The sequence below is a fragment of the Scardinius erythrophthalmus genome (assembly GCF_964197995.2).
Source record: "Scardinius erythrophthalmus genome assembly, chromosome: 19".
Lineage (NCBI taxonomy): Eukaryota > Metazoa > Chordata > Actinopteri > Cypriniformes > Leuciscidae > Scardinius > Scardinius erythrophthalmus.
This window is the reverse complement of record NC_138239.1, coordinates 19144742-19171863: the sequence shown is the minus strand read 5'-3', so window position 1 is coordinate 19171863 and position 27122 is coordinate 19144742. Positions and strand designations below refer to the sequence as shown.

The window sequence follows — 27122 nt, the reverse complement described above, 5'->3', positions numbered from 1 at the left end:
TTTGAATAGATATTACCATACTTCCCCAGTTGGTTAATCACATTTCATTAAAACAAATGCTTTATTTTATTGTTTTATGAAATGTTATGTTTAAATGATGCACTATCTAATTAAATATGCACTATTTTGCATACATTTCCATAACAGAAATCTGACCAGAAGATAAAGCCAGGTTCAAAATCTTGTTTAAGTTTAAGTTGTTAAAAATCTTTTCAAATGAAAAGCTCTGCCAGTCCTATCAGTGCTGTTTTGATTTAAAACACCAGGAGGCAGTATGAAACCTAATCGAGATGATGAAAATAGAAATTTTAAAAACCACATTCCCTTAGAAATACACAGTTTAAGACCCTTTAAAGATTTTTTTTTCAAGAATATTTCGTTTTTCATTTTTTGAGACACAAAACTCTTCTGTTTTTAATGAAACCCCCAGCAATTCATGCGACAAAAAACCCAACAGACTTTTGATTTTTTGACAATAAACTAGTCGGGAATAAAAAAAAAAAACGGGAAGGTTTAATGTTGGGTAGCTTTGTACGTTTTTGTTTTGATTGACGAGTAAGAAACATTCCTCATTGGTCAAGCCGGAGGCGTGGCATAACGGTGCCACGCAGCTCTAGGCGAAACAACGGATCCTACTATGGCGAAGGTCATGAATATTAATGAGGTCAAGTTAAACGTTGCTTGGTAACCTTGGAGCGTTCAGTCACGTTTCCTAATTAATATTTACAAGTCTTCCTTCTCCATAGTAGGATTAGCTAACTTTCAGTCAATCAGTTTACTGGTCGAACGTCACGCAATGCATTCATTATTCATGAGACAAGCACGGAGGCTCTTTAAAGTTAAATAAACGCCGCGGCGCGACTTGTGTTGCAGTTGCACACAGTGTGCAGAGGCGCTGAGAGACAGACAGGCAACGAACCGAGACGAACAGACCCGAACCTGCGTGGCAGAAAGATTCTTCTAGAGAATGACGTCCATTTGTCCAAGATGCGATAAGACTGTGTTTTTCGGTGAGAGTTTTCCTCTAGAATTATCACTTAGCAGAAGTCTAAGCCAAGTTCATTTCATTGTTATCATATCATTGGATTGGACTAATTGACTCAAATTGCAGGGCAATTTCTTGGCAGAGTTAGGCTACATAACAAGTGTTTGGAAAGTGTATTTGTTGGTTTTGGAGTCATTGGGTTATAAGCAGTGGGAATTGAACACTTATGTTTTCTTTTGGGGATATTGAAGACCTCATATCCAGTTGAATAGTTCCAAATATTTCATGGTGTAGCATCGGATAGAAACTTTATGGTGGTTGTATGTTTAAATGCTTTATAACGAATTATGTTTTATAAGTAGCCTGCTTCATTATTGTCTGTTTGGGATTTACGTGAATAAATGCAATGTATTTCCATATACTAATATTATTACATTTAGCCTTCACATCAGTACTTCAGCCCCAAACAAAAGTGGTGTTCCTGTCCTTGAGAAACATTCTGAAAAGTAGGCTATGTGTCTGCTTTGTAAACGGTTAAATTAATCTGTCTAGCAGTTTTAACTGGGTCTGAGGAAAAGATGTAGGGTAAAATAATAGGTTAATTTCAAAATTGTTATTATGAATTTTCTCACATAAGGCATAGGGATATATGGGACCCCAAACTGTCAATCTCAAGAAGAAGAAGAAGTCTTATCTTGCAGCCTGTGCAGAACTAAGTATTTGTATTAATAGGTCAAGCACAAGTGACCCAGACGCTCCCACAACCGCATTGGAGGATGTTCTCTAGTCTGTCCTGTTTTTGTCACGTTATATGCTCCTGTTTAGTATTCTGTCCCGGAATCCAGTAGCCACAGGGTTAGTAAATGCTTTAGCCCATGAAAAGAGAATTGGGTGACAGTGTTACGTAAGAATTTGGCAAGGGACTCTTGGAACAAAGTGAGAGGATCTGTTGTGCTACTGTTGCAGGTTAGCGGATGGAGTAACGGTCTTTCTGGCTGTGCTGAAGAGGAGATGTTAGCTTGATGATTTGATATCCCCATTGAGCCTAGACTTCTGAAAATGTCTGACTCGGTGTGCTCTCTGTTTGACCTGACTAGTTTTGTGTGATGGAATGTGTGTGTGAGAAAGACAGACCTTAGGAATGTTGGCTGGTTAGTGTGTGAGGTTCTGGGATGGTGGGTTTAGTCCCCCATATGCACAATGCACAGTGTCAACCTGGCAAATGTTTTTTGTACCATATTATAGCTCTTTCGCTTGGTATTTTATCACTACAATCTTAAAAATGACAGAGGTTTTCGCAGCAATACCATAGAAGAACCATTTTTGTTTCCCCAAATAACCTTTCAGTCAACAGTTCCTAAAAAACGTTTTTCTTAGTGTGAAGAACATTCTAAATCTTAAAGGTATAGGGTAGGCTGCAGCAGTCATGTGGTACAAGTCAGAGCTTTGAAGTCGTTTACGTTCATTATTATTGTAATGTTATGTGCTTTGAGAGATGGGGTAATTTAACGCCATCTCTCATGACACTTTCCAGACTCTGCTCTGGCTATTCGCATTCATGTGTTATGGAGAAGTAAAGCATTTTCTGTAAAGCTGCTTTGAAACGATACGTGTTGTTAAAAGCACTCTACAAATTAATGTGAAATGAATTGAAGGGAGGGTGGGATCTTATGCATTCAAAGCTAGCTTGCTATTGCTAGCCTCTCTGAAATTGCCTACCCTTCCTCAAAGAACCTTTTTCCACTGTAAATAAACTTTTGTGGAATTGAGAGGCTCAGTGGATGTTAAAGGTTCTTCATTGAACCATCAATGCCAATATAGAACCTATATTGAATTTTTTTTAAGAGTGAAAATCTAAAAGTACTTTTGTTTATTTCATTTTTTGTGTGGAATGTTGACGTGTGTCGTTCTCTAAATCACTTGTATTTCTCATTCCTGTGCTCCAAAGTCCATAGTTGTTTACTGTGTATTTGCTCATAGCAAACTATTGATTTTACCCCCCCGTAGTTATGTTAAATTCAGGAGCTGATAGACAAATGAGAGAACACAGGCAAGCAGTTTTGTGCAATGGAAGTTGTAAAACATTACTAAAGAAGGCTGAAAATCAGCATACACTACCATTCAGAAGTTTGGGGTCCTTAAGAGGCTGCATTTATATAATCAAAAATACAGTAAAAACAGTAATATTGTGAAATAATACTACAATTTAAAATAACTGTTTCAATTGGAATACTTTTTAAAATATTATTTATTCCTCTGATGGCAATGCTGAATTTTCATCAGCCACTTCTCCAGTCACATGATCCTTCAAAAATCATTCTAATATGCTGATTTTGCTGCTCAAGAAACATTATTACTATGAATGTTGAAATAGCTGTGCTGCTTAATATTTTTGTGAAACCATTTTTTAAAGATTAATTAATAAATAGAAAGTTTTAAAGAACATTTATCTTACTGACCCCAAACTTTTAAATGGTAGTGTTTCTACTTTTCTCATTGCTTAGTTTCTTTTGAAATATCAGTGAAATGCTTGTTGAGTTGATTATGCACAATAACTGCTTGTGAAGATCAGAAGGTCAGAGATAAGATGCACTTTTCAACATCCTCTTGATAGGAGCAGATCTGACTCAGCAGGGTTTGCGTTGTAACAGGATCTCCCTTTGGAGCTTTTCTTCAGATGGTCCAGTTTGTTCTTCCTCTCCTTTGATGCTGCATTGTTCAGCTGCAAACACACACACACACACACATACAGACCCCACCCATTAGAATTAGTATTTTGTGTGGAAAGTCTTTCTCAGAGCTCTTGTAAGTACTGTTTATAGATATCTCAACAGATATAAATGCACAAACACACACACAATTGTAGTTGCTGTGTTAAGCTGTATTTCAGCATTTGCCGAGCTGGGCACACCTGAAAAGAACTATGAATTTACAGTAACAGTAATTATAAAAGTTATATAAATAAAGATTTAAAAGTCCCGCTTTAGTCAATAATTGTATCCTTTAAAACTCACCTTTGATCACCAAAATGAAAAAAAAAACCAATCCGTCATTCCTTAAATGTAGCTCTACACACTTGCCTCGTTTAGTATACGTGGTTCTATGATTATGCAAATTAGCCCCACCTCCACTCACTCTCACCAGCTCAGAGATCCACTCGTTGACATGATTGGTTACAGTTTGTGACATCAGAAACACCAGCGATTTCAAACCGCGTTTTTGAGTTTTAAGGAGAAAATACTCAGCAATGGTGATGACTTATGAATATGCACATGGTTTGTCTTAAAGCATATTAAAAACACCAGATTGACATATAAAAAACGTTAAAAGCTTGATTTTTACCACACCGGAACTTTAAGTACACTACCATTCAAAAGTTTGGGGTCAGAAGATATTTTTTATTTTATGTTTTTGAAAGATTTCTCTTATGCTCACTTGGGGGCTTTTATTTGATAAAAAATAGAGTAAATAGTTTAATTGTGAAATATTTGTACAATTTAAAAATAACTTTAATTTAATTATTTAATTAATCCCTTCTAATATGCTGATTTGGTGCTCGAGAAACATTTCTTATTATCAATGTTGTAAAAAGTTTCCACTTAATATATTTGCGGAAACCGTGATCAATTTATTTTTTAGATAAATAAAAGTTTTAGGCTATTTGAAATAAACTTTTCTGTCTTTACTGTCACTTTTGAATGCAATTTTGCTGAATTAACTTTTTTTTTTTTTCATTAAATCTTACTGACCCTAATCTTTTGAATTGTAGTGTATATGCCGTGTTTTTTTTTTTTTTAGGCTTTTGACTATTGACATATAGTCAGGTCCACTTAGCAGTGTTTTTGACCAAGAACCACTCACTTAGAAAGAACAATGTCATTTGACTGAGCTGTAATGTGGCCAAACATAGAAATGTATCACTACAGGATAATTGTGATCTTATTAATTGTGTGAATTTAGAGATACATCACTGCAGTTAAAGCTGTCACCCTCAGTTATATATACGGTATCACACACTGATCAGATAACGCATTACACTCTCTCTCCCTGTTCTAGCTGAGAAAGTGAGCTCTCTGGGGAAAAACTGGCACCGCTTCTGTCTGAAATGTGAACGATGTAGTAAGATTCTGTCTCCTGGAGGCCATGCGGAGGTAAGCAGAACTAAAGCTGATACTGCTGGCTGAGATGCCATTAAATGGTTAGCTCACCCAAAAATGAATATTCTGTCAGTACATTAATTACTCACCCTCATGTTGTTCCAACCTAAGACTTTTGTTGATCTTCGGAACACAAATTAAGATACTTTTTATGAAATCTGAGAGCTGTCCTACTCCTTCATAGATTTTTATGTAATTTCATTCTGCCGGCCCAGAAAAGTTAGTAAAAACATCATTAAAATAGTCCAAGTGTCTATAGTGGCTCAACCTTAAGTTTATCAAGCGACGAGAATACTTTTTGTGCGCGAAAACCCCCCAAAATAATGACTTTATTCAACTATTCATTTTCTTCTGTGTGGGCCTCTGACGTGAGTTCACGAGAGAGCCACGATGCATGCGTGAAAACTGAGAAGATGACGCACATGGGTCTCGATGTAGGGTTTAAAATGGTTCTAAAGTGAGCATTTCCTGGATGTCCGAATCGTGAGAAACCAAAGAGAAAGCGTAAAAGTGCCTTACCAATGCCGCAAAATGAATGGCTTACCTTTCACACTTTCCATCAAATGATCATGAGCGGCATCTTCTCAATTCTCGCGCATGCATCGTGGCGTTCACGTCAGAGGCCCACACGGAAGAAAATGAATATTTGAATAAAGTCGCTGCACACAAAAAGTATTCTCGTAGCTTGATAAACTTAAAACTGTAGCCACTTGGACTATTTTAACGATGTTTTACTAACTTTTCTTTCTTTCTTTCTTTCTTTCTTTCTTTCTTTCTTTCTTTCTTTCTTTCTTTCTTTCTTTCTTTCTTTCTTTCTTTCTTTCTTTCTTTCTTTCTTTCTTTCTTTCTTTCTTTCTTTTCTTCTTTCCTTCTCCTTTGATCAGACAGCACAGATATGATCCCTGATGACAGATAAATGGGATTCTGGATGTCCTACTTCTTGGTCTGTATGTATGTTGGTCTGTAGAGTTTCAGGCTTGCACATCCTCAATGTCATAGTTTAGCAGGAGATCACGCAACCGACTCTTAAACCTCAAGCCATTGGGTTGACACTGATTCTAGGTCATCCATGTCCTTGCCTATTTCAGTGCCCCTCACTGTACTTTCTTCTTCCTTTCTTCTTTTCTCTCTCCTTCTTATTGTCCTGACATGTTCGATGGTCTTGTCTGATACATTAGAAGACATTTTCTAGTTCAGTGATCTGAGTTGTCTTTTGTCCCTGTTTGGGTTAAATGATTGTTCATCCATCCCTCTGTAACACTCCACTCGTAGACTTGTCACTCATCAGGAGTAGAAGTTTATGGAGGAATTGAAAGTCCTACAATGACTTTAAGCACAGATAATCAGTATTTATAGTAACCTCATTGGATCTGTCTGGAATGCTCTCTGACTGTCAGGGAGAGATTACAATTACATTCACTATTAAAACTGAATGGAAAAAATGTAGTATGTTTGTTTTCTTGAAACGGTTACATAAAACCATTCCCATACTCATTTGAACCCTAAACATCAAAATAGCAAAGAACGAAAGGATAAGGTATAAATATCTTGGTACTCCTTACTAAAGCATTTGATTTTGCTTTATTCTGTCATTTTTTTACAGTATGAACAGAAAACAGTTTGACAGACACAGCAGGATGAAGAATGACTGACTGTGTTAACAGGAAGCGAAACAAATTCTTTTAGTTTTGGGCTTTACTACTACTTGCCTCTTACAGGAAATGTAAATCATAATATTCTTAACCGCAATGAAATTCATGGAGAAATGGCAGTAATCTGTCATTTTCAAATGCATGTTCAGTCCGGTACAGCTGCTACGTTTCAAATAACTTTACTGAACTTGTAGGTATCTGTAAGCCTATGCACTTTCTCTCCCACACAGTGTTACTGTGGGTTTTTACCAGAACTATTACAAGGACAATGTAGGGACAAAGATAGTGTTCATTCAAACCAGAAAACAATCGTCTGCTTTTCTGCTTCTCTTCCTTTCTTCCTTCTCCCTCCTTCTCTCTCTCATCACGCTCACGCTTGCACGCACTCAAACACAAGTCGCATACAGCTTTAGTTTAATTATAAGGTGAGTTTGGACTGAAGGAAGTTTTTCTTTTCTATTGCTTTTTCATTTGTGTTGATAAAAATGGATGGGCAAACAGCTCTTCATTGTCTCACTGAAAGATATATTTAGTCTCGTTTCTCTTCTATTAAAGTTACTGTTTCCCCTTCTTTTGAGAACTGTGTGCTCTTTTTTTGTTTCCCCTTCTTTTGAGAACTGTGTGCTCTTTTTTTGTTTCCCCTTCTTTTGAGAACTGTGTGTGCTCTTTTTGTCTTATTGTGTTCAAAACAGCAGGAGGTTGTGTTGTTGGTGTTCACTCTCTGCAGGTGTCGACTGCCTTTTTTTTCTAACTCTATTCTTTGGGAAATGGCTCTCAGTGGGAACGCAAACTGTATTTTTAGCTTGTCACAACAGTGACACTGAGTTAGATGTTGCTTTTAATATAATATATAAAATATATAAAAAAATTGGATTTAATGTTTTGAGCACACATGCACTAAAACGCTTGCACACTAAAATATAGGTGTGTGTGTGTGTGTATGTGTATGTGTATGTGTGTGTGTGTGTGTGTGTGTGTGTGTGTGTGCGTGCGTGCGTGCGTGTGTGTACTTGTACAACTATCTTTGTGAGGACCAGTTTGAGTTTTAGACCATTGGAATGAGAACAAAGAGAGTAAAGTGAGTACATTTTGGCCGGTCCTCACTTTCTGAGACCCCTTTAAAGGCCTGTTTGAGGGTCAAGACTTGGTTTTAGGGATAAGGTTATAATTAGGTTAAGGGTACACTAAAAAATGCTGGGTTGTTTTAACCCAATTTTGGGTCAAATATGGACAAACCCAAACGTTGGGTTTAAAAATTTAACCCAACGGCTGGTTTTGTCCATGTTTGACCCAAAGTTGGGTTGAAACAACCCAGCATTTTTTAGAGTGTAGGTTTAGGGTTCGGGTTAGGCACTTAGTTGTGATGGGTAAGGTTAGGGTAAGCGGCTAGAGATTGCATTGTGCCAATGAATGTCCTCATAAAGATAGATGTACAAGGGTGTGAGTGTGAGTGTGAGTGTGAGTGTGAGTGTGAGTGTGAGTGTGAGTAAGGAGGCTTGAATTTCACTCTGATTTGAGCCTGACTGGGTCTTTTTATGCAGTCTGGGAGGAGCAGGAAGGAACAGAAGGATAAACAATGACCTCTAATGAATCCAGCACGACACAAGCCTCTTTCTCTCTTTCATTCTGTCTTCCACACACACTTCTGAAAATATTACCTTGCTTGAAAATTTAGGTTTTAGTAGAAAAGTGTCTAGCACAAATTTTAATTTAATTTACAAATACATGTTTTTTATAGAAAAATATATATATATTATTGGTAGTGAACTAAATATGTGTAAGCACTCTGCAATTAGAATATTTTTCTCATTTTAGTTTTAGTATGGTTTATTGATGTGATTTAAAAAAAAACTATACATTTGCACAGTGGGAAATTTAGCAAATTAAGTAAAATAAAGTTAAAATGGACTAATAAAGATATTCTCTCTTTTTCTCTATCAGCACGATGGATTGCCTTACTGTCATAAACCCTGCTATGGAACTCTCTTTGGACCAAAAGGTATGTACAATAAATTGTATTTGGAGTTTGTAAGGTGTTTTGTGCATACGTGTAAAAATGTGAGACATTTAATTGGAAATATAGTGCATTTTCATCTTCATACAAAGCTATGTAAGAATTTACGTGCTAACAGGTATTTAATGGGTATTTGGATTTTTTGTTCTAGCTGCTCTCTGTATCCATGTACAGGAAATAAAGGTTTGAATCAGGGCTCATTTAGAGACATCTGACTCTCGGTGACTTTTTTAGAATAACCTTCCAACCAAAGACCATTCACTCACCACTAGAAACCTTATCGTTCGTGTGTGTGTGAGAGGGAGAAAGAGAACACAGAGAGAGAGAGAGAGAACAGAGGGGTCATTTTTTACCCTCATGTCACAGAGGTTGACCAGCTTTTTTGGTACTTTTTCTCCCTTTTGGAGCTGAACATCAAAAATATCAAAAAGTCTTACAGGTTTGCAACAACAGGAGTTAATGATGATTCAGTTTTTTTTTTTTTTTTTTTGGGTGAACTATCAAGTTTTTTGGCTTTTAGTATGAATAAGCTGTTGTCTATAAGCTAATGTGCTCCAAAACAATGACAAAATTAGCATTTAGTAGATATACAGTGGGGAGAACAAGTATTTGATACACTGCCGATTTTTGCAGGTTGCAGAAATCCAGAAAATCACATTGTATGATTTTTAAATAATTAATTTGCATTTTATTGCATGGCATAAGTATTCGAACACCTACCAACCAGTAAGAATTCCGGCTTTTTCTTTAAGAAGCTCTCCTGTTCTCCACTCATTACCTGTATTAACTGTACCTGTTTGAACTCGTTACCTGTATAAAAGACACCTGTCCACACTTCAGTGATCATGAGGAAGGTGAGGGATCAGCCCAGAACTACACGGCAGGACCTTGTCAATGACCTGAAGAGAGCTGGGACCACAGTCTCAAAGAAAACCATTAGTAACACACTACGCTGTCATGGATTAAAATCCTGCAGCGCACGCAAGGTTCCCCTGCTCAAGTCAGCGCATGTCCAGGCCCGTCTGAAGTTTGCCAATGACCATCTGGATGATCCAGAGGAGGAATGGGAGAAGGTCATGTGGTCTGATGAGACAAAAATAGAGCTTTTTGGTCTAAACTCCACTCGCCGTGTATGGAGGAAGAAGAAGGATGAGTCCAACCCCAAGAACACCATCCCAACCATGAAGCATGGAGGTGGAAACATTCTTTGGGGATGCTTTTCTGCAAAAGGGACAGGACAACTGCACCGTATTGAGGGGAGGATGGATGGGGCCATGTATCGTGAGATCATGGCCAACAACCTCCTTCCCTCAGTAAGAGCATTGAAGATGGGTCGTGGCTGGGTCTTCCAGCATGACAACCACCCGAAACACACAGACAGGGCAACTAAGGAGTGGCTCTGTAAGAAGCATCTCAAGTTCCTGGAGTGGCCTAGCCAGTCTCCAGACCTGAACCCAATAGAAAATCTTTGGAGGGAGCTGAAAGTCCGTATTGCCCAGCAACAGCCCCGAAACCTGAAGGACCTGGAGAAGGTCTGAATGGAGGAGTGGGCCAAAATCCTTGCTGCAGTGTGTGCAAACCTGGTCAAGAACTACAGGAAACGTATGATCTCTGTAATTGCAAACAAAGGTTTCTGTACCAAATATTTTGTTCTGCTTTTCTGATGTATCAAATACTTATGTCATGCAATAAAATGCAAATTAATTACTTAAAAATCATACAATGTGATTTTTCTGGATTTTTGTTTTAGATTCTGTCACTCACAGTTGGAGAGTACCTATGATAAAAATTACAGACTTCTACATGCTTTGTAAGTGGGAAAACCTGCAAAATCGGCAGTGTATCAAATACTTGTTCTCCCCACTGTAAACATTCAAAACTTACTGTCTCTCACTTCGTTATGTCCCACCCTGTCTTCCTATTTCAGTGGAAATTACATCAACACATTGTATAATGCTGCGCGTTCAGTGAGCCTTTCAAGGGGTCGTTTACACAACTCCATTTCAACTAAAAACTGAAAACTTTTTATGCATTTTGGCCGTTCATTTACACGACAATGGTGTTTTGGGCTTTTGAAAACGGGTTTCAAAGTGCAAGTTTTGAAAACAATCACCTCCATGTAAACTATAAATACGTGAATATGTGAAACGATGACGTCATGCGCATGCTTATTACGTGTTGAGTCTATATGCGCGTAATGTCTCTTTACAAAGTGACATCACCAACAACTGGCCTGTTTTTAGTCATTTTTGTGGATCCTTGTGAACGGGGATCATTTTGACTACGTTGTCACCTGTATGCAAAAATCGCATAGGAAAAACTTTTCTGTTTTTAGTACATCGCTGTCATGTAAACGTTCCCTTAATATCTGCTACTTTCTTGTTGATTGAAGCCAGATTAAAGCAGGTCTTCCAGGTTGGACCAGATCATATCCGTAGATGGCGAAAAGTTGCTCCTGCTACTTTGATGCATATATGGTGTGTGAGTGGCATAGGTTAGTTGTCCCAATGAGTGAGAAAGGTTGAGATGAAGCAACTAAATCTCGAACCTCCGGATAATCACCCATTTAAAAAAAAACCCGAACAGAGGACAGTCTGCTGGCAAAAAGAGAACGCTACCGAGCTCTTAATAAAACATCAATCAACATTGGCTTGGCTTTAGGAGATAGCGAGAACTGAGGGATTTGAAATGTTGTAAAAGTGATGTGAAGATTTTATTACTGAACAACTGAGTAAGGCATTTTATTGAATTAATACATTGCCATGTGTACAGTAACTCTCTAACAGAGTTCATTGTAAAGCATTATCTATTTTGAAGGGTAATTTCATTATGGTTGTTGTAGCGCTGTGTCAAGTCAAGTCATCTTTATCCAAATAGCCTAGCACTTTTTACAGTACAGATTGTTTTAAAACAGCTTTACAGTGATGACAGGAAAATAATCAACAGTTTATTTCAGTTTATAACAGTTGCAAGTAGCCCAAACTACATCAGGTGACAGAATGGATAAAAAAACCTTGGGAGAAACCAGGCTCAGTCGGGGGGGCAGTTCTCCTCTGGCCAACAAACGAACAGTGTATGAAGCTGTGCTGGAATTTATTTTCAAGGAAGTACCGTGTCTATTAATGGATGTAGCTACTGTAGCTACTTCAGCTAGTCAGCTTGAGATCCTTTCCATCCAAACTGGTTATATCTCTTAAGCTCAGTAGTGAATGTTTTATGAGAAGTTGAATAATCTCGCTCTCTCTCTTTTTAGAGAAAGAACCATATTCAGCTGTAGTCACACTTAGGGATGCAACGATTAACCGATTTCACTATTAACCGCGCTTTAATTCGTCACGGTTAATTAATCGTAAAGGCTCCACAACACCGCGTTTGTGTTTCACGGAACGGAAATGTTGCATCTTGCGCAAAATGAAAACATTATAAGAGCTTATGAGACACGGAGCACGGAACTAGTTCATATTTTGGGCGAACGTGAACTGAACGTACTGTATTACTGCCTGATGAACGTTACTGTGAACTCGTTCATTCTGGTCTGTGAACGCCACGCTCTCAGTTTAACTTCCTTCAATAGAGTGCCAGATTTCTAAAGAGCCTTCCAGGCGAAAACACAGCTAAAACACACCATAAACCGGCCTTAATATGTAGCGGGGAAAAAACACCCAATCTGGCAACACCAGCCACTACTGATTCTCTTGTTCGATCTCGTTCATCAAAATGAACAAATCTTTTTTCGAGTCATTTCGTTCATTTAAGGGGCTTTAAATGTTATACTATTAACTGCAAAATTCCCAGAACATATCCACCTCTGCAATCTTTATCATATTCTGAATTAAGAAATCATTATAATGCCGTCAAAAATCGTTTACAGGAAACATCAATAATTACTTTACCTTCAGAGTCTTTCGTTCATTTGTCACGTGACAGGCGCAATGAATGGATCGTTCATGAACGACTCATCACTTACGTTAAATCAAAACAAAAAGCAGCAAGGAGTCGTCGTATTTAAACCAGTTTTATGACAAGGTCGGTGAGGATGGGAAACAAACATCTGACGCATAGCTTCAGTGTTAAAACTGATAAAATAATTGTCTGTGGTTCAATATGGGCTGTGGCAATCATTTTGAAAAATGAAAAAAAAAGCATGGAAAAAAAAGAACTATGAACTAGTTCAAAAGGCTATTTTTATTTTTATTGTTATTTATTTTCAGTGTTAAAGTAAGTCAAAAATCTTTTTTTTTTCACTTTTCTTTAATTCCAAAGAGAGAAATGGACTTGTTTGTTTGTATTATTATTTTGTGGTGTATTATTTGGTTGCTGAGCAGCAATAAATAACACTTTAAAATATAAGGAGTTTTCGTGTGATTTTATAAACTAATAGTGTTGTGAAATTAATGAATGCAAAATAATCGTGATAACCGTGAAACCGTGATTATTCCTCAGACTATAATCGTACCAACAAAATCTATAATCGTTGCATCCCTAGTCACACTGAGCCAAAGCACAACCAAAACAGTGTTCTTCTGCAAAATGCATGCAGTTTTGTTTTTTAACGATAGAGGGCCAAAAGTTGCATATTGTACTTTTTGTGTGTGTGTGTGTGTGTGTGTGTGATTGGTAGGTTTAGGGGTCGGGTTAGTGTAAGGGGACAGAATATACAGTTTGGACAGTATAAAACCATTACATCTATGGGGAGTCCCCACAAAAAAAAGTGAACCTGCGTGTGCGTGCACATTCGGTAAGATGCTAGGTTTTATTTTTATAGCTTGTTAATGCACATCCAGACTTTAGAATATGCTTGTTTCAGTTTGTATTATAGCCTACTATCCAAGTGAGTGTGTAATTCGGAAGAGATACATTTTATCAGGACCTGAACAGGTTATTTTTGGCTTTTGGCAAATGCTATCTGCATTAGGAGAGTCTGAACACTTAGATATGAGCTTTATCAACCAAACACTCACTCACACAGTAATGGAATGGTACTCACTGCTCTGTCTTCTCTTTGGCAGGTGTAAATATCGGAGGGGCGGGGTCTTACATATATGACACGCCTCCTCAAACACCGGTTGACAAATCATTTAACAGCCCTCCAGACGGAGCACCCACCACACCTTGGACCAACTCACAGATCAACTATAATCAACCCAAAGGTAATTTAGACACTACTGTTCAAAAGTTTTAAGTCATTAATACATTATTATTATTTTATTTTTTTAATTAATACTTTTATTCCATAAGGATGCATTCAATTAATCAAATGTGCGGTAAATACATTTATAACGCTACAGAAAATATCTGTTTCAAATTAATACTCTTGTTTAGAAAATTGTATTCATCAAAGAATCCTGAACTGCGATCTCAATGGCCACGTACACACTGCAGCTAAATTTGGCTGTCAACTCACCTGTGAGTGCTTAATCCTCTTCTGTACACGCACAGTTCAGTATTTTACGGGAGTGACAGCCAACCGCATTCTACATTCAAATTAACTCCCAAAAAATGCAGGTAGTCACAAACTCAAAACTTCTACTCTGTGTGTACAGAACTGAACTGAACAACTAGTTGGTAATGACGTATTTTAACATGCAATGAATGTTTCTCTTTATGTGCAGTGCGAGAAATCACAGGGAAAGCAGTACGAGCCTTGACTTATTCATGTTACAGATCTAGAAAAACAGCAAAGAACAAGACAAAATAAATCCAAATCCAAATGCTAAAATTGAGACAGAATATTTAATAACTGTTTTGCTTATTTGCTTGGAAAGGCTGAGTGCTTAGTGTTGCCATTTCCACTTATTATAAGTGTTTTTAGGCTTACTGTTTAAGCTTGGCTCATAAAGTGATCAAGTTGACTCCTCCATCGACTGTGCTTTAGTTAAAATTGCTGAACATAACGATTCTTTAAGTAATGGCTGCTGCAAATTCAGCTTTTTTAAAAAAGCTGCATCACAAACACACTTTTAAGCAAAAATATTACAAAAAATGTATTGAAGTCTCTGAAAAAAGGTTAGAATAAAAGAGAAACATAAAAAAGTTATATTATGAAATTCACTTTGTGAGATCAATTGTGAAAAACAGTCGCTCTTTTAAATTTATATCTCATTGTCATTATTATATCTCACAAGTGTTGTTGTTTTATTATGTGTATCAATTTTGTAATTATTTATTCCTTGTTTCCCTATTGCAACTTTTATTTTTTATTATTTTACACTGAGGCTGAAATGGTTTCTATAATATACTGTCAAAAATTAAAACAAGTATTTTAACACTTTTCGGTTGTCAAACGTTAGTGTAATATGTCCTTAGTTAATGTGGCTACTCCGCTAGGACACCTGTTGAACTTGAGGGAAACTAATTTGTACATCTACTAAAATCTCTTGACATTAATTGGTTAAAAGTGAGGAAAAGTTATTTCTGAGAAAAGATTTAGCATAATTTGACTGTAAATGCCACTTGGTTTGATATGTTGTCTTGTAATGAAATGACATTCAGACATGGTTAAGTGTGATTTAAGTGTCCAAATGTGTCCATATGCTATTTTTAGCCAATTTATATATAGACACACTCTTCCAAGCTGCATTGTTCCACACATTCCTTTTATATATTAACACTTCCTCAGCACTTTTTAACAACACACACACACACACACACACACACACACACACACACACACACACACACACACACACACACACACACACACACAGAGATTCCCACACTGAGTTGGAGATAGAAATACTTAAATGTGTGTGTTGTAATGGAGGGGTGGGAGGATTGTTTTCTGAAGTGACCCCCTTGGGATTTTATGCAGTGGAATTTTAATGGCTTTAGTTGATTGGCTCCTTTCCTGAAATATTTCCCCTTAATAGGTGTTTTCCGACAGGCGGGACGTTGCAGGAATGTAAGGGGAGGGTTTTAAGGACTGCTGTGGAAACGTCTGGAGAAATGTCTCAGAATGTAACGTGTTTCCTGTGAGCCAATCGCCATGGGTTCACTTTGTTAAATATAACACAGGAGAAGACATTAGGATCTAAAACTGGTAACAGTCTGTCATCTTTGATGTGAGACAGAAGTGTTGATTTAAAGATCCTTATCCTTATCAAAGCTAGATCATACAGAACAGATTTGGATCTGGCTTTCAAAAGCAACAAACCAGTCCTCCAAAGAAAAATGTTGACATACACACAGATACGAAAATAAAAGTTTAAACAAGTATGTATACAGAATCATAAAGTGTTTGCTTTTCGTTTGTAGCTTCCAATGCTCCTACACGCATGTTTGCTGGAGAAACTTATTCGTGTCCCGGCTGTGGAAAGGCAGTTTATTTCGGTGAGTCCAGTGAATCAAAACTATGACTTTTCAGACATTTGAGAACTTTCAGGAATGTCTGTGGTGTGTGTGAGTGTTTGTGAGTGAGTGTGTACCTGGTACTGTATTCCCTACGTTACGGGGACCAAATGTCCCCACAAGAATAGTAATACCAGTACTTGTTGGTCCCCATGAGGAAAACAGCTTATAAATCATAATACGAAATTAAATATTCTAAAAATGTAAAAATTCTGTTTTCTGTGATAGGTAGGTTTAGGTTTAGCGTTAGGGTGTAGAATATACAGTTTTGCACAGTATGAAAATCAATGTCTAGGGAAAGTCTCCATAAAAGATGGAAACGTGTGTGTGTGTGTGTGTGTGTGTGTGTGTGGTTTTGTGCTTCTGTGGTAGATACTGTACGTGTGCAAGCATTCTGTCTGACCATTCTTTGGTCTTTTTTAAGATTTTAAGTCTATTTAAAAGGGAACAGCAAGAATTTTTGATTTATGGTGGTTACTTGTGCAACATTTGAACTTTGTGGTTCTTTCTAGCCATATATTTTTTGTCTCAAACACAAAATGACACTTACAAATTTTATTTAAAATGATATATTTTTTTTTATTACATATATTTTATATATCAAATTATATATTTGAAATAAATTAATGTATATTTAAAAATTACAAATTGTAAATATTTTTTTTATAAAATATACATATCTTATTTAGTTTTTAATGTATAATTATTAAAAACAGCGCTGTGATAGATTGATATGATGTCATTTGTGTTGTGTTGATTTCATGGTCTAATGCTGCAGCTGAGAAGGTGATGTCACTGGGTCGCAACTGGCACAGGCCTTGCCTTCGCTGTGTGAGGTGCAAGAAAACACTGACCCCTGGTGGTCATGCAGAGGTACTCATAAACGCATTGTTCAGCCTACTGCTTCTATTAAAAGTGTTTAAAGTTTATATTATTTCATAATTAATTCATATTCAAAATTAAAATAGTAGCTAACACTGGAATGTAACTCAAAGTTATGTGATTGATAGTTGAGTTCTTCTTTATATATAATGTTGATAAGTGAGATATTGTGTAATATTTGTAGAATATTTACCATAATGATTACTTTATCATTAATTCGGACTCCCTAATAATACTCTATTATTTTCTCTATTTTCTGCAGCATGAGGGCAGCCCGTACTGCCATGTGCCCTGCTATGGGTACCTTTTTGGACCAAAGGGTGTGAACATTGGAAAGGTGGGCTGTTACATATATGAGAAAGAAAATGCAGAGAATGAAATGCCAAGTGAGCATTAAGTCATAACGAAAAAGCTCTTTTTTAATTTGGTACTGAAGTGTTTTTTTTTTTTTTTTTTTTTGTTACATGAATAAAATTGTAAAGGGTAAAGGTTCATTTGATATATGCAAATGTCATTGCATATTCATGTATTCTAATTGATAATCAGAAATGGCCACTGGCATCTTAAAAATTAATTCATAGTGAAAAGTCCCCACTCAAACACACACACACTCTCTCTCTCTCTCTCTCTCTCTCTCTCTCTCTCTCTCTCTCTCTCTCTCTCTCTCTCTCTCTCTCTCTCTCTCTCTCTCTCTCTCTCTCTCTCTCTCTCTGTTTTTGTGTCAACACACATTCACAATTTCAGTGTATTCATTCACAACTCATTTAATCTCATTTAGGAAATCTCTAATTATTACATGGCACTGGAGAAATTTGTAAATCTTATAAAAAAAATTGTAACTAATAAAAACTATTTTAAAAGAACTTTAGAATTGTTCTTTCATTTTTTTTAATCTGAACATGACACTAAGCAACACAACATCAGTCTGTATTATAAATTTGGTAAAAGGATTGAAAGTACACACATCTCAGTGGTCTTCAGTGGGTTCATTCATTTTCATTTTCTCCACGTCTTCCTGCTTGCCACGATGTTTAATGAGATTTTTCCTATTCAATATGATAAAAACACATGATTAATTTGGTTAATGAACACAACTTCAACTTTCCTTGTATGTTTCCTTTTAGTGTGTTTTTAATAGAGATTAAATGTACCTATATTGATCCCAATATTCAAGCTAATTCTCTTCTAAGCTAAAATAATCTTAAAATAATTGAGTGGTTTGTGTTTTACATGCTTGACTCGACAGAGTTACTCAAATGTTCAGCAGTGTGTCTTCTATAGCTGCAAAACAAAATATAGGTTATGACTCACCCAGTACCCTCGACATCCTCTATAGTCTCAGGTAGACACCTGCCTCGTGTCTCAGGTAACTGCCAAGCCACCAGACAAGCGACGAATGCCACAGAACACAGGATGGTCTGAGAGAAGTGACCCCAGAAACTGTCCAATAGCAGGACTAGAGGAGCCACAGACACACCCAGACGGGCCAGGAACGAGTTATAGCCCATCCCATTTTGCCTATAGGACCCAATCAAATAAATTCTTTATTTATATACTATGCATTGACGAACATTTTGCACTTTGCGGTCAAAAGTTTGTTATAATATATATAAATATATATATATTTTTATGTTGTTTAAAGAAGTCTCTTATGCTCACCAAGGTTGCATTTATTTACTTAAAAATAAAAACAGTAATATTCTGAAATAGTATTAAAATTTTAAAGAACTTTTTATATTTTAATATATTTAAAAATACAATTTGTCCCAGTGTTGGCAAAGCTGATTGTTTTTTTGTTTTTTTAGCATCATTACTCCACTTTTCAGTGTCACATGATCCTTCAGATATTTTTGCTGCTCAAGAAACATTTCTTATTACTATCAATGTTGAAAACCGTTGTGCTGCTTAATATTGTTTTTATACAGTACCATGTAAAAGTTTGGGGTAAGAAAGATAAAAAAAAAAAACTCTACTTTTATTCAGTTCTGATCAAAAATGACAGTAAAGACATTTATAATGTTACAAAATTTCTATTTCAAATAAATACTGTTCTTTTAAGTTTTATTACAGAAATTAAGCAGCGAAAACTCTTTTCAACATTGTTAATAATAAGAACCATTATTAAAAGGTAAAAAGAGTATCAATATAAACAATGCAAAATAAAGTAGTGCAGTTATATTTATATCAAATAATGCAAATATAATTTAATTTTAGATAATAATAGCCTAATAATAATAGTAATATAACAATTAAGTAATTTAAAGATTTTAGTTTGAAGTGTAAAATACAAGTTTAATCATATGTTCTGTTACCTGAGAACAGTGGGGTAAAGCTCCGAGCTGTATAATACAATTGTAGAAAAAGCAGCAACCGCGAAACCTTTACCCAGTACTGCCACCACAGTACGACCAATCCACTGATCTGAGTGTGAAAGAGATGAAATTGAGCACAGTGTGTGTGACTGAATAAACAAATGTAATCCCTCTAGTGGCTAGTTTCCTTAATGAGTTCAAGTTGTCCAGCGCTTATGCCGTTTCTACAGTGTCCATTGAACAATTACAGTGTTTTCGTAGACTATACAGTTATCTAATCGACTGGACGCTGATTCGTCGGCACGATAGCCTCATGGGCAGCGCCGACATATAGCGTTGTTGCGCTTCAGGTGACCCGAGTTCAAATCCTGGCTCATGGACCTTTCCCGATACTTTGCAACGTTTTACTTTGGCTTTGTTTGGAACTGTTTTCGTTGGCGGAGCAAAAAACAAGGTAACTGTCAATATGGTGTCTAAAATGTAGGCCTAATGCAGACTTAACATCTTGTATATTCATCTGTTGCATAAAAGCAGTCGTGCTGTTTTAGATATGCGAGAACAACAGGACTCTTGCTCGTGTGATATTGTGCAAACATGGGTTGGTTTTGCTAGTCTCACCTTTGGGTATGAATATGTTGATCATAAGACTGATTCCAGCCAATAGATGAGCTCCTGCTTCAGTTTTACGTCTACCAATCTTCTCCAGCAGGTAATATACGATCAGTTTGGATGGAACCTCAATGGCTCCATACACAAACTGAGTGAGGTACATATTTAGTCCAAAGCCAGTGATGTTGAGGCTTATACCATAGGTTATAGTGGCAACACAAAACCTGCAAGAGGTGAAAAGTCATTAAAGATAATTTATTATTCAAACAATAAAGTCTGTCCATGTTCTATAATCTAGTGCGGCTGAAGGCTAATAGAGTTCAACAGCCAGGTTCCAGAAGTGAAAATCCCTTTAATTTTTTTATTTGAATTTTTTTTAAACAGATAAATGGATTTTAAACAACTACTTATCAACTGCTAAAGGGTTAGTTCACCCAAAAATGAAAAGTATCCCATAATTCACTCAGCCTCAAGCCATCCTAGGTGTATATGGCTTTCTTCTTTCAGCCAAACACAATCGGAGTTATATTAAAAAATATTCTGGCTCTTCCCAGCTTTATAATGGGAGTGAATGGTACCTTAGATTTTGAAGCCCAAAAAAAGCGCATCTATCCATCATAAAAGTAATCCATACAGTAGACGCCTCTTGCGGTTCAAACAGGCTGGGCAACAAATAAACTCAAAACTGAGCTCAAGCTCCTCTTCTCTTACATCGAAAACATTAATCGACATTTCATTCTAATTCATGACAGGTGTTTTGTTTTGCTCTATCCTCTGCGCTTCCGCGTTCATCAATACATCATGCGTCGGGTCAGAGGTCAATCTTCCGCCGGAACTAGACTCGCGTACAGTCGTTATCGAAAGCCAGTAATTATAGTTTATAAAGTTATAAATATTGATATTTTTCTTACAAAAACGCATCGCTTCGCTTCAGAAGGCCTTGATTAACCCCCTGGAGTCATATCGATTACTTTTATGATGGATGGATGTGCTTTTTTGGGCTTTAAAAATTAGGTAGGCCTACCATTCACTCCCATTATAAAGCATGGAAGAGCCAGGATATTTTTAATATGACTCTGAATGTGTTTGGCTGAAAGAATAAAGTCATATACAAGGATGGCTTGAGGATGAGTAAATTATGGGATAATTTTTGGGTGAACTATCCTATTAAAGACAGACTTTCTGTGAACAACCTGGTTGTTAATCGATGATATGCTTTCACTGAAGTCATCAACCCGCTTTATTTTAACTTACTTTATCTGGTGAGAAGGATCAAAAACTGTTATATTTCTCCATCATTTTTAATTGGATTATATAATTTGCAATGCTTCTTGCAATTATATTTTCCTCATTAAAGCCGTTAAGTACACTGTCTTGGACCTTTTTGTCCAATTTTCAAATACTTTTTTCCCGCTTAAAATCAATGTTTTTAATGTTGTGATTCACCTCTTGGCTGGTTGGTTTGGTACATGTCTTATACCTCTTTAATGAAAACGTAAAAAAAAAAAAAAAACTGTGGAAAAAATGAATGCGAAAAATACTTCCAGAACCAAGACTGATGAAAAAGTTTGCGGGCACTACTGCACTCTAAGTTAGCACATGCTCATTAGAGGATTCACTAGGCTTTATGTCGAACGTCACATGTGCAAATACAGGAAAACAAATCTCATCGCATCAGCTTGTCTGAGAAAGTGTTAACGGCAGATTCTATATAGGCTTTTAAGGTAATCAGCTATTTTCATTGTTGGTGTTTTCTTCAATTTCAATATCTGAATTTTAGTGAGAAGAAGAAATATATATATAGACCATTTAGATATCAATCTGCATATGGGATGGAAATCTGTTATGCACTCACTTATTTAAAGGCATTTTGAGTAAAACAGCTCTCTATATTTAATAAAGCACACAAACGAATGGAAGCGATGCAAACTGATTTACAGAATATGAAGTTTGTTGCGCAAAACCAGTTACACACCAAATGGTTCCTGTGAGCATAGCCAGTTTCCTCATGTTAGGGGTTCTGACAAGGTCCAGGTATGAATAATTTTTCTTTCCTTGATCTGTTATTATGATAGAGAGAGCCTGTAGAAGAAAGACAGAGCTGTAGTTAGCCTACTGACAGACAGTTGTTTTAAAGTGACTATTTGTCAATCCAGCATGTACTGTAAAATCGAAAATATATATTTTCTCTCACCTCAGGTTTGATTCTTGAGATAACTTCCTCCTTGCGATTCATGACAGCACATTTATGAAGATAAAAATGAGCTCTTTCTGACTTCCCATTGGCTATCAGCCACCGAGCCGACTCTGGAACCCACCTAGATAAGAAAAAATTGCTCTATAAAACATAGACAGACAGAATCCATTTTTGCATTACACTCCTCTGCTTTTTCATAGTTTTCTAAGTAAACATGCACTATACTAGACAGACGTGTTTGACACGGCATTCTAAAAACGTGGCACTCAAGTTAAATGTTCATCTTTTAAAAAACGATGCTGCGTCCGAAAGCGCAAACTAAGTAGGTACTACATTTGGTTTGAAATGTACTTAGCAACCGTTAAAAAAGTGTGTTCTATAGGATGAATGTGTGTAGTAGGAATGAAATAAAGATGTGAAATTCATGTGATCTACAGTATGGCGTAAGTTGCATTGCTTCACTGCCATTCACAAATCACCCCCGTGGCCTCAAGGGATTGTAAAGTCTCCAGTGGCATGCGCACTTCAGAATCTGGGTACTTGGACACAGGGCATGTCTTTAGACGTAGGCTGTACTGATTAATTTGTGCTTTAAATTAGACAGAAAGAATATGTAAGGCCCATTACCACCAGAGGACTGTGCACAGTAGTAAAGGTGAAGTGACGGCCACTGTCAGCCATCTCCAGTCTCTGATACAGTACGCAATAAGAGACAATGATGTGCTCCCAAAAGCCCATGCCATACTGTCAATTATACATACTAGTCTCCTGTGCTGAATGTCCACCCACTCCACATCTGGAGAAAGACACGTATATACGATAAGGCCCTTTTCCTTTGTTTTCTTTCAATCATAATCTGAGGCATTGAGACTGAGAGAGAGAGGTTCTTACTGAGTACGGATGAGACGATAACGATGCCAGTGATGGTGAATCCACTAAAGAATCTCAGCACTGCAAACATGATGAAGGAGGAAGAAAAGACGCTGGCCAATGCAAAAGCCATTCCTGATATATACGACACCAGCAGCATTGGCTTACGCCCAAATCTACATGCCAAACAGAGTATGTTTTTTATAGAGAACATTTCATGCTTTTGGCTGTGTTCATAAAATGTACATCATTTATTATAATACACAGTTCCGTTTTTAATGAAACATCACCTGTCACTCATGCCTCCATAAAAAGCTGCTCCAAACATCACTCCAATGAAGAAGATGGTGGCCACAGCTTTATTCAGACCTCTGTTATCACATACTAGATCCCACTGTGAAATGAAGAGAGATGGGAAATAACTTTTCTTAAACAGTAACTGTTGTGATGAACTGCTTCATGAACTAAAACACTTTCAAAACTAGATGTAGATGTCCATGAACCTGCAACCATTCATTTGTCACATTACCCCTCAAATTCCCCAACCAACAGATCAATTTATTTATTTATTGGTTGGATGTCAAGGGCAGGGGAAAAAACTTAAAGGTAAGAATGTGCAAATGACTGAAAACTATTGCCATTATTATTATTATGCACATGCAGAATTCCTAGCCAATAATTACCTACTACTGACTTGCTTGAGTTAATTTTGTTAAATTTTAAATGATTTTGCTCAATTTAGACACAATGCATTTGAATAGAGTTTATAGTGTCATTTAATAGTAAGATAATATCTCTCCCTTCACAGTATTCATTCAGTAAATATTGTTTTGTAAAGAATTAGCATACAGCATTTACAGGGTTTTTTTTATTTTTTATTCTTCCACACTAAAAGTGGTCACTCATATATACCTAATCTTCAGACCAAGTGCAAAACTGCTAGCACATTATATGGTTTACACTCGGTTTGCAATTGTAAATTAAATTTACATTTTTTTTTTGTTGTTGCAAAATGCTAAACACAGTTCTCTACATTAGACACATTATTCTAAACTATCAGCTCTTGTGTTTCATATGGAAAACACTGCCATTCATATGCCACATTCATATTCCTCATATTACACCTAATGATCATGTGTAAAAAAATAAATAATATATATATATATATATATATATATATACATACACATTATTTGTTTATTTGTAAAGAAATTATTTTTACCCCCCAGTAAGTTCATCAATTGTGCATGCATACTGTATATTCAGTGTATTTGTGCACATACATGTACGTGTAAGTGCCATGACAAACTCATGCACACTGAACAAGCAAAAGACACGAGAGTGGTGTTTTACATTTTTCACATCTGCGTAGTTTGCCGTGTATGTGGCAAATCATTTAATGGTTTGTGCAGAGTTACTACACACACAAAAAAAACATTTTTAAAAGAGTTAAAATAGTTATGTATTAATTGTTTGCTTCTGCAAGAGATGTGTAATGTTTTGCATGCTGTGTGTGTTTTGTGTGTAGAGTTTAGAGAAAAGGAGCCATAGTTTGAAAAATTATGTAAGCAATTTAAAAAAAACTGCATTAACATTTGTTAATGTTAGTAAAAATACAATAGTTCGTTGTTTGTTCATGTAACTTCACAGTGCATTAACTAATATTAACAGATACCAATTTCAAATGTTTAAATTAACATCAGGTTATTAATGCTGTGAAAGTATTGTTCATTGTTAGTTCATGTTAACTAATGTAGTTAACTCTAATGTAAACATTATAAAGTGTTACCCCTCAAATGATTTGAGTTAACTCGTTGGATTTGTCAGTATACAGGCACATCCTTGAGTTTGTGAAGTGCAGCACCTTCTTCATTGAAATCTCACCTGTGTGGCGAGAGTGCTGATGAATGTGCTGTTGTCATACTCCCATCCATTCTGACACTCCACTACAGGACGTTCTGCGCTGCTGGAGGAGTTTGCCAACAGATGGAACTGAGGATAAGAAAACATGAGACAAGAAGCAGGAGTCCCATCTTCCTGCGCTGGAATACTGGCAGCGAGTTTCTGCTCCCGACTCAAATTCCCAAAAATTCCCTCAGCATCCAGAGAGCTAATGTCACAATGGTGAGACGGGATGGCGGCGATAAAGTTGCTTAGTAGAAAGTGGCACGGTATAGTGAATCGTCCTACAAAACTGATGCAAATAATCATCTTCTGGAACCTGCCGAAGCCATTGATCTCCGCAATTAGATCATCAAACTTCATGCTTTTTATTGATGCACAGAATTCCCTCTGTGTTGTCTTACAAAATGCTTGGTTTATGTGCTGAGCTTTTAGGAGATATCAAAGGTTGGTAACTGGAAGTCAGATGCAGCTTGTACTTTGGTCATTAATAAAACTGCTGTGGTTGTATGTGTGTTGTGTGTGTCCATATCTTCATATGATCTTTCATCCATAGTAGCTTGTGGTAAATGATTTGTAAGTTGTTGTTAAAGAGTGTCTTGCCATGTGTGCAGTTCACTTGGTTAATGTGTGCAGACATTGACACCTTTCCTTACCAATGATAGCCTACTGTATCTTGTCAGCAACTGGCATTCACACTGGCACTGTTTGGCTAGTACACAATTTTGTTTTATGCATACATGAATCAATATGTCATAAACAATCTCAGTCTGTTTTTGATCAATTTCCTCTTTGTGGGAAATGGAGTTTGCAGAAAAAAGGCAAACTTTGTCTCTGATTGCAAGTCATAAAACACCATCTTCTCATGTTACCTTTGCTGTTATCCAACATGCTTATTGTGCAAAGAATGTGTGGTTCACAAAACTTCTGTATCAAGAGGATTAAATCAATGTTGCAGCCTTTGGACACTTAACACTGTGTGTACTTAAAGGAGAAAAAAAAAGACTCAAAGAAATAAATCACTTCTATTAAAGGGATAGTTCACTTTGAAATTAAATTTTGGTATGTTTTAGCTTACCTCAAGGGCATCCAAGATGTAGGTGTCTTTTTTTGTCCGCAGTAGTTTCAATTTTGATATTTTTAGGTCAAACCGTACTTGTCTGTCAGTCATTTAATGCAGGTATATGGTCAGTGTCTCAAAGAGCATGCACAGAGTCCAAATTAAAACAATTCCCCGTCGTCCAAATTAAACAATTCCCCATCGTAAGTACACATTGATGGCCTAAGACACGAAACGAGCGGTTTGTGTGAGAAAACGAACAGTATTTATATCGTTGTTACCTCTTGAACACAACCACGTCCAAGTGATCTGAGGGCGCGTGCGGGTATAGATATATACACTAGATGTCGCCTTGGCTACGGTTTCGTTCCAATGAACTGCAGTAGTCAAGGCGTGTATATATCTAGTGTGTATATATCTATACCAATGTGTACTTACGATGGGGAATTGTTTAATTTGGACGACGGGGAATTGTTTTAATTTGGACTCTGTGCATGCTCTTTGAGACAGTAACCATAGACCTGCATTTTATGACTGACAGACAAGAACTGTTTGACCTAAAAATATCAAAATTGAAACTACTGCGGAAAAAAGACACCTACATCTTGGTTGCCCTTGAGGTAAGCTAAAACATACCAAAATTTAATTTCAAAGTGAACTTTCCCTTTAATATTCTTCTCTATAGATAAACACTAATATTCTGCATTTTATAAACACTTATTGATAAGCACTAGGGCAGCATTCCAGATTACTGGTTAACAAACAGTAAACTCAAGCTTCAAGTTGTGTAACATGTCTTCCGCAATCAAGCATTTTGATAAACGATACTCGGTTACTCACGTAACCTCGGTTCTCTCTAGAGAGGGAACGAGTATTGCGTAAGCTTGCTTACGCTGCGGGAAAGTCTTCTTTTCTCGAGATACTGAAGCCAAAAATTATCCTTAATTTCATTTTTTGTCAACGCAGTGCAGCTGCGGGCAGCTGAGCTAGAGCGGCATACTGCGCGCTCATTGGCTGCCGCGCGGCAACTGCTTAAGCCTACCAGTGAGCCTGGCGTGACGTCACGCCCAATGAGGGCGCGCGCGCCCTAGCGCGTCACAGCCCGCCAGAATGGGCGGCGTCAGAGCATATATAA

General features: G+C 36.8%; 2 protein-coding genes across 2 annotated transcripts; one reads left to right on the top strand and one right to left on the bottom strand.

Moving 5' to 3' along the window:
- The first annotated feature begins 699 nt into the window (after window positions 1–699).
- Window positions 700–18201, top strand: crip3 (cysteine-rich protein 3). The gene is made up of 7 exons (XM_081394463.1): window positions 700–1010; window positions 5042–5136; window positions 8736–8793; window positions 13818–13958; window positions 16063–16137; window positions 16934–17028; window positions 17300–18201. The coding sequence occupies exons 1-7, from the start codon at window positions 968–970 to the stop codon at window positions 17432–17434; spliced, it is 642 nt and encodes a 213-aa protein (XP_081250589.1). The 5' UTR covers window positions 700–967; the 3' UTR covers window positions 17435–18201.
- On the bottom strand, window positions 18005–25290 carry slc22a7b.3 (solute carrier family 22 member 7b, tandem duplicate 3; the record flags this gene model as incomplete). Its single annotated transcript, XM_081347814.1, has 10 exons — window positions 18005–18083; window positions 18349–18555; window positions 19350–19458; window positions 19968–20182; window positions 21934–22040; window positions 22153–22276; window positions 22783–22951; window positions 23047–23201; window positions 23316–23419; window positions 24910–25290. 10 exons carry the CDS (start codon window positions 25288–25290, stop codon window positions 18005–18007), a joined length of 1650 nt encoding a protein of 549 aa, XP_081203940.1.
- Between the last annotated feature and the right edge of the window lie 1832 nt (window positions 25291–27122).